Consider the following 7,417-nt stretch of genomic DNA (forward strand, 5'->3'; position numbering starts at 1 on the left):
GTGATCCAACAGAATGCAGAAATTATCTAACAATATCATTAATACCACATACAAGGAAAATTTTGCTGAAGATCATTCAAAAGCGGTTGCAGCAATGCATCGACAGGGAACTGCCAGAAATTCAAGCCGGATTCAGAAGAGGATGTGGAACGAGAGATATCATCACTGATGTCTGATGGATCCTAGCTGAAAGCAGAGAATATCAGAAAAATGTTTACCTGTGTTTTATTGACTATGCAAAGGCATTCAACTATGTGGATCATAACAAATTATGGATACCATTGTGAAGAATGGGAATTCCGGAACACTTAATTGTGCTCATGTGGAACCTGTACATAGACAAAAAGACAGTCATTCAAACAGAACAAGGGGATACTGCGTGGTTTAAAATCAGGAAAGATGTGTGTCAGAGCTGTATCCTTTCACCATACCTATTTAATCTGTATATTGAGCAAATAATCTGAGAAGTTGGACTATACGAAGAAGAACACAGTGCCAGGATTGCAGGAAGACTCATTAACAACCTGCATTATGCAGATAACGCAGCCTTGCTTGCTGAAAGTGAAGAGGACTTGAAGCACTTACTGATGAAGATAAAAAACTACAGCCTTCAGTAGGGATTACACCTCAAGATAAAGAAAACAAAAATCCTCATACCTGGACCAATAAGTAACATCGTGATAAACGGAGAAAAGATTGAAGTTGTCAAGGATTTCTTTTTGCTTAGATCCACAATCAATACCCATGGAAGCAGAAGTCCAGAAAACAAACGATATATTGCATTGAGCAAATCTGTTGCAAAACATCTCTTTAAAGTGTTAAAATGTCACTTTAGGACTAAGGTGAGCCTGACTCAAGCCACGGTGTTTTCAATTGTCTCATATGCATAGGAAAGCTGGACAATGAATAAGGAAAACCGAAGAAGAATTGATGCCTTTGAATTATGGTATTGGAGAAGAATATTGAATATACCATGGACTGCCAGAAGACTGAACAAATCTGTCTTGGAAGAAGTACAGCCAGAATGCTCCTTAGAAGCTAGGATGGTGAGACTTCGTCTTACGTACTTTAGACATGTTATCAGGAGGGACCAATCCCTGGAGAAGGACGTCATGTTTGGTAAAGTAGAGGGTCAGTGAAAAAGAGGAAGACCCTCAGTGAGACGGATTGACACAGTGGCTGAAACAATGGGCTCAAGCCTAACAATGACTGTGAGGATGGTGCAGGACCAGGCAGTGTTTCATTCTGTTGTACATAGGGTCGCTATGAGTCAGAACTGACTGGATGGCACCTAACAACAACATTTTTAAATAATGCACTTCGGTGAAGGTTAATGTTATGTGTCAATTTGGCTAGGCTATGATTCTCAGTGGGTTGGCAGACGTTGGATTGATTCTCTTTCATAATGTAATATAGAACGAACAAATCTGTCTTGGAAGAAGTATAGCCAGAATGCTCCTTAGAAGCAAGGATAGTAAGGCTTGGTCTCATCTATTTTGGACATGCTATCAGAAGGGACCAGTCCCTGGAGAAGGACATCATGCCTGGTAAAGTAGAAGGTCAGCAAAAAAGAAGAATACTCTCAACGAGGTGGATTGACACAGTGGCTGCAACAATGAACTCCAACACAGCAATGATTGTGAGGATGGCACAGGACCGGGCAGTGTTTCTTTCTGTTGTATGTAGGGTAGCTATGAGTTGGAACTGACTGGATGGTACCTAACAACAACAACAATGTAATCTAATGTAATTGCCTCCATGATGAGATCTGATATAATGTAATCACCTCCATAATGAGATCTGATACAGTGTAATCACCTCCATGATTAGATATGATATAATGCAATCCCCTCCATGATGAGATCTGCTACGAGCAGCCTATCATATGTAAGGGGAGTTTCCTTGGGGGTATGGCCCGACTGTAGTATATAAATGGATGTTCCTGCAAGGCTCACTCTCACTCCAGATCCCGCATCTGACTCCTCATCATCTGACCTCCAGTTCTTGAGATGTGAGCCAGCAGCCTGCTGTCTGACCCGCCGATTTTGGATTCGTCAGCCCCGGAAACCACATGAGTCAGAAAAAAACCCCAGCCTGACACCTGAACCACAGATTTGGGACTTCCCAGCCTCCACAACTGCAAGTGCCTTGGAACTGTGGTTACCTCCTGACCAAGAGGACTCTAAGTCCAACCTTTGATTTGGGAGGACAGTGGATTCAGGAGGAGAAGATAATAAGAAGATCAATAATTTTCTGGAGGGCAGTGACTCTTCTTGGAGGCTTCTTGCAGAATTGGAGGTAAGAGACAGAAACACTCTATACTGACGTCCGAGTAGGAGAGTTAGGGCTGAGGTCATCATCTCACTTTTTCTAGCTTCTCGATAACCAGGCTTTTCTGAAATTTTCTAGGACTGAAACCATCACTGCAAAATGGACTTCACAGCTTCCCTGGCCAGTCTCCAAGCAGAGGTCAGCTGCCCGATCTGCCTGGAGTACCTGAGAGACCCAGTGACTATTGACTGTGGCCACAACTTCTGTTGCTGCTGCATCCATCAGTGCTGGGAAGGTCTAGGGGACATCTTCCCCTGTCCCATCTGCCTCCATCACTGTCATAATGAGAACTTAAAGAAGAACACCCAATTATGTCACATGACTGATATTGTTAAGCAACTTCCCATCAAGAGGAGCAAGAAGAAACGGCAGAAAGAGAAACCCCTGTGTGAGAAGCACAGCCAGGTGCTGGTTCTGTTCTGTGACCAGGACCTGGAGCTGCTGTGTCCCCAGTGCAGGATCTCCTCCGACCACCAGGATCACTACCTGATGCCCATCGAGCAAGCTGGAACCAGTCACAGGAGGAAACTCAAAAGGTACATTGAGCCCTTGAGGGAGCAGGTTGCAGATGCTAACATTTGTCTAGAAATGCAAGTCTCAAAATCACATGAGTTACGGCAGAAGGTAGAAAATTTGAGAGGAAAATTAAACTGCCAATTTAATCACCTTAAGGATTTACTGGACCAGGAACAGGATATCATTTTTTTGGGATTGATGACAGAAGAGAAGAATGTTGAAGAAAAACTAATTGAGAACAATAGCCAAATTTCTGACCATTTATCCACGCTAAAAAATCTGCTTAGTGGCGTTGCAGAAAAATGTGTGCAGGCAGACCTGGATTTACTTACAGGTATTGAAAGTATCTACAACAGGTATAAAAACCTAAAAATCCCCGGAGTCTTTTCATACAAATTAATGAAGGCAAGTAACTATCTCTCTCCACAATATTTTGGCCTGCAAAAAATGATCAGCACATTTAAGGAAGATTTGACGCTAGATCCTAAAACTGCTCACCCCAAGCTTATTATTTCAGAAGATAGAAAAAGTGTGAAGTACGGACAGATGGAACTAGACTTTCCTTACAATCCTGAGAGGTTTACTTTTATCCCAGCTGTCCTGAGTTCCAAAGGCTTTGATGTTGGTAGGCATTACTGGCAGGTAGAAGTAAGAGGCATAGGTGAATGGTGCTTAGGTGTATGTAAAGAATCTTTTCCTAGAAATGCTATTGGGACACCATCCCAAAAAGATGGATGCTGGCAAATTCAGCAGGAAACACTTATTCGGGATACAGAACAAATCATACGGATTGGCATTTTTCTGGATTATGATTTGGGAGAGGTTACATTTTATAGTTGGAATAACAGATCTTATCTTTATACCTTCACTGATACTTTTACAGAAAAACTTAGGCCTTATTTTTCTCTTGGATCTACTTCAAACTGTCTTACAATCTATGTAAACACAGATGCATGGTGAGCTCCTTCGAAGCCTGATTTGTGTCTTCTTAGCTTTTGTCTCTGTAATTATGTAATGCCTGTAAGATATTGTATAATATAATCCCTGTTTAATTTTTACATAGTATAATTTCAAGAGTTACGGTTTTGTTTTTTCTTTTACTTTTGTCACTAATGCAGAGTTTGCTGTTTGTGTCACTTAGTGAATCTATTAGGAATTGTAATTTGCAATTCTGAAAGAAAAGACCTTTTATTACCATGTTTTTTACCATTCCTGTTGTATCATCACTAATAAACGTATTTTATCACATTTACATGAAAAAAAAATATTTATTTATTTATTTATTTTACTTTAACAAGCAGAAATTTATTTTCTCACAGTTTGGGAGGCTAGAAGTCTAAATTCAGGGCACTAGCTCTAGGGGAAGGTCCTTGTCTCTTTGAGCTTCTGCTTCTGGGCTGTCTTCATGTGGGTTGGCATTGCTCTTGCCCCATTTCTGCTCTGCTTGCCTGTTTTATCTCTTATATCTCAAAAGAGATTGACTCAAGATATACCCTACACTAATTCCATTCATTACCATAACAAAGGCAACCCATTCCCACATGGGATTATAACCACAGGCATAGAGATTAAGATTTACAACACATTTTTGGGGACACAATTCAATCCATAACAACTGACTTCCTCAAAAGTTATGGAAATTAGTACTGGTCCTCTGCAGACAGAAAAAATTATATTGTATAATTGCAACGAAAGAAGTATGCAGAAGATAGAAAGGCAAAAATGACCTACTATGCATTGGTGGCAGGGAAGGGATATTTAATGGGAGCTTCAAGAAGTGATGTTTCAACCAGATGGTTAGGAAAAGGACCATGCCTCCTCATTTTTGTGTCCACTGGGTAGCACAGACTTAAGGCACATAGTAGACCCTTGATAAATGCTTGTTGAAATGAATGACCATGTAGGTGTTTTCTAGGCAGAGGAGGGGGGGAGAGCATTCTGGGTACAGGGAATTTCATGTAAAGGCCCCATGTGATGTTCAAGGATCTGCAAGAAGTGTCAGATAGTATTTAAACATAAGGTGCAACAGAAAAGGCAGGAGAGACAGTTGAGGAGGGCAGACATGAGGGCTTTGAAATAGTGTAGGAAGTAGCACTTTATTTTGTAAATGAGGGGAATGCTTAAAGAGGTTTAAGGAAGCAGGAAGACAAATCTGATTTATGTTTGAGAAAGTTAGCTCCAGTGGAGTGCACAGTATGAAGGCTGGTTTGGGGCTAGGGTTAGGATAGATGGGAGTGAGGATAACCTAGGGCTGGAGGAGCTGTGCTGCATGACCATGTAGTCCAGGTGAGAGATGGGGAAGACCTGCACTCAGACAATGGCAGCAGGATGGAGAAGAGGGAATGGATTCCAAAGTTGTTTGGGAAGAAGCTGACAGAATAGCGTGGCTGACTAGGTTTGAGGGATGAAGGAGGAATCATGGAGGACAATCTCAGGATGACTGGCTTAGGAGATGGGTAAATGGTAGAATCATTAATTGAGCCTGAGAAAGAATAGGTTTGGGGAAGAGGCCATTAATGGTAGGGAGGAATGGCAGGGAGAAGGGCAGCTGTGGATAATAAGTAGACTTTGGTACAGGTTGAGTTTGAGATGGCTGTGGAATATCCTAACCAAGAAGACCAAGAATAGGCAGTTGAGTTCTTAACTTTGGAGCTCAGCATGGCTGTATATACCCTGGGGTCTGCAGCGTGTGGGTGGACATTCAAGTCATAGCAATGGATAATCATAGAGGGACAGTGTGTAGAGTAAGAAAAGACCAGAGCTGAGAATAAAACCATGAATCATCAGGTCTGCAATGTCAAGAACAGAAGACCTGACCTGAAATCCCAGACAAGGGAAGAGAGGCTTTGAGAGGGAACTGTGGTCTAGGAATATGGAGTTACCTCAGAACACAAACGAAAAAGGAATGAAGGAATGCTTCACTGTCAGAAGAATCAGGCACATGAAAATCCTGGTTGGTATTTGTTATGGGTTGATTGTGTCCTCCAAAAAGATATGTTCAAGTCCTAGTCCCTAGTACCTGTGAATGTGACCTTATTTGGAAATAAAGTCTGCAGATATAATAGCTAAGTTAACATAAGGTCATCCTGGAGTAGGGTGGGCCCTAATATGACCCTAATATGACTGTTGTCCTTATAAAAAGAGGAGGCATAGATAGGCACACAGAGACACAGAAGGAAGATCACCTTGTGAAGACAGAGGCAGAGACTGGAGATATGAGGCCAAGAGCCAAGGAATGCCTGGGGCCACCAGAAGCTGGAAGGGACAAGGAAGGATTCTCCCCCAGAGCCTTCAGAGGGAGCGTGGCCCTGCTAATTTCAGACTTCTGGCCTCCAGAACAATGAGAGAATAAACTTCTGTAGTTTAGATACCCAATCTATGGTACTTTGTTACAGCAGCCATAGGACACTAATACAGTATTTCACTGGCAGGAATTGGGAAAAAGATAGGGAGGCCAAGATTCACCACACCGTAAGTCATTTAAACAAGCACAAAACCCTAAGTAAATTAGCTAGTAGAATAAATTGTTGCCGATTTCTTTATTGGGTTAGGAAATACTTGTTTTCACTGAAGCCTGTTTTGTTTTATTTAAAAAAAAAAAAAAAAAAGACAGAGAGAGAGAGAACTTTGAATTAAAATTTATTATTTTCCTTTGATCTTCGTAATTAAGAGATTGGATCCTAGTAGTCATCGTAACTCATAACTCAAAGAACGAAAGGGTTTTTTCATAAGATCATAAGATCATCAGGGGTAAAACAGGATTTCACAAGAAGAGAGATCACTGTGGAAAAATAAATTTTTAGAAGGGGACAGATCCACTTTCTCTTTAGTTTTTCTTTCCCTATCCTCAGGCTCCACCAAATAATCTAAACAAATACCAGCTATCGCCCTGCCCCACCAGAGCTTGGATATGTTTCAGAATTGCCTGGAGGAGGACAATATATTTAATATATTAATATATTTAATTGCAAAACTAAAGACAAAAACAACCAAGTGCATGTCAATTCATCATGATCTCAGAACTCATTATCCGGAATGGGCAGCCAGTAACAATCATTTGGTCAAGGCCCAGAGCAGCTGAAATGCAGAGATTCGAGTGCCAAAAAAGTAAACCTCTCTCTGGTTTTCTCCTCTGCTCCCTGGGATCTGATGTCTTGCTGAGTAGCTGGCCAGGTATTCACATTCTTGGTGCCTTGGAAGGGCCAGAAGCCTTGGCACGCTAGCAATAACACACACACCCCCCACTTCTGTCCTCCCGCAATCTCCCGAAAAGGCTCTTTTACATCGATTGGAATAACAAACTCTGACGTTCTAGAATGAGGCTGAGAATGGCTGTTACGGATTTGTGTCCCGTCCCCCAAAAATATGTGTTGTAAATCCTAACCTCTGCCTGTAGTTATAATCCCATTTGTGGATGGGTTATGGTTGTTATGATTAATGAGACAGGATTAGATTATGTTTGTTATGTTAATGAGGCGGGATTAAGGTATATTTTGAGTGAATCTCTCTTTTGAGATATAAAAGATATTCAGCAAGCAAGCAAGTGTTGAAGAGACAGGGGTTGGGGGGG

At 41.5% G+C, this 7,417-nt stretch overlaps 1 protein-coding gene across 1 annotated transcript; it reads left to right on the forward strand.

Moving 5' to 3' along the window:
* Positions 1-2,430: 2,430 nt before the first annotated feature.
* Positions 2,431-3,807, forward strand: LOC101358120 (tripartite motif-containing protein 60-like). The gene has a single exon (XM_004370820.1). It carries the CDS (start codon positions 2,431-2,433, stop codon positions 3,805-3,807), a length of 1,377 nt encoding a protein of 458 aa, XP_004370877.1.
* The last annotated feature ends 3,610 nt before the right edge of the window (positions 3,808-7,417 follow it).

This window comes from Trichechus manatus, unplaced genomic scaffold (assembly GCF_000243295.1).
Source record: "Trichechus manatus latirostris isolate Lorelei unplaced genomic scaffold, TriManLat1.0 scaffold00009, whole genome shotgun sequence".
NCBI classification, from domain to species: domain Eukaryota; kingdom Metazoa; phylum Chordata; class Mammalia; order Sirenia; family Trichechidae; genus Trichechus; species Trichechus manatus.

Coding starts and splice junctions, on each gene's coding strand:
- LOC101358120 (XM_004370820.1), top strand. CDS start 2,431: ATGGACTTCACAGCTTCCCTGGCCAGTCTCCAAGCAGAGGTCAGCTGC.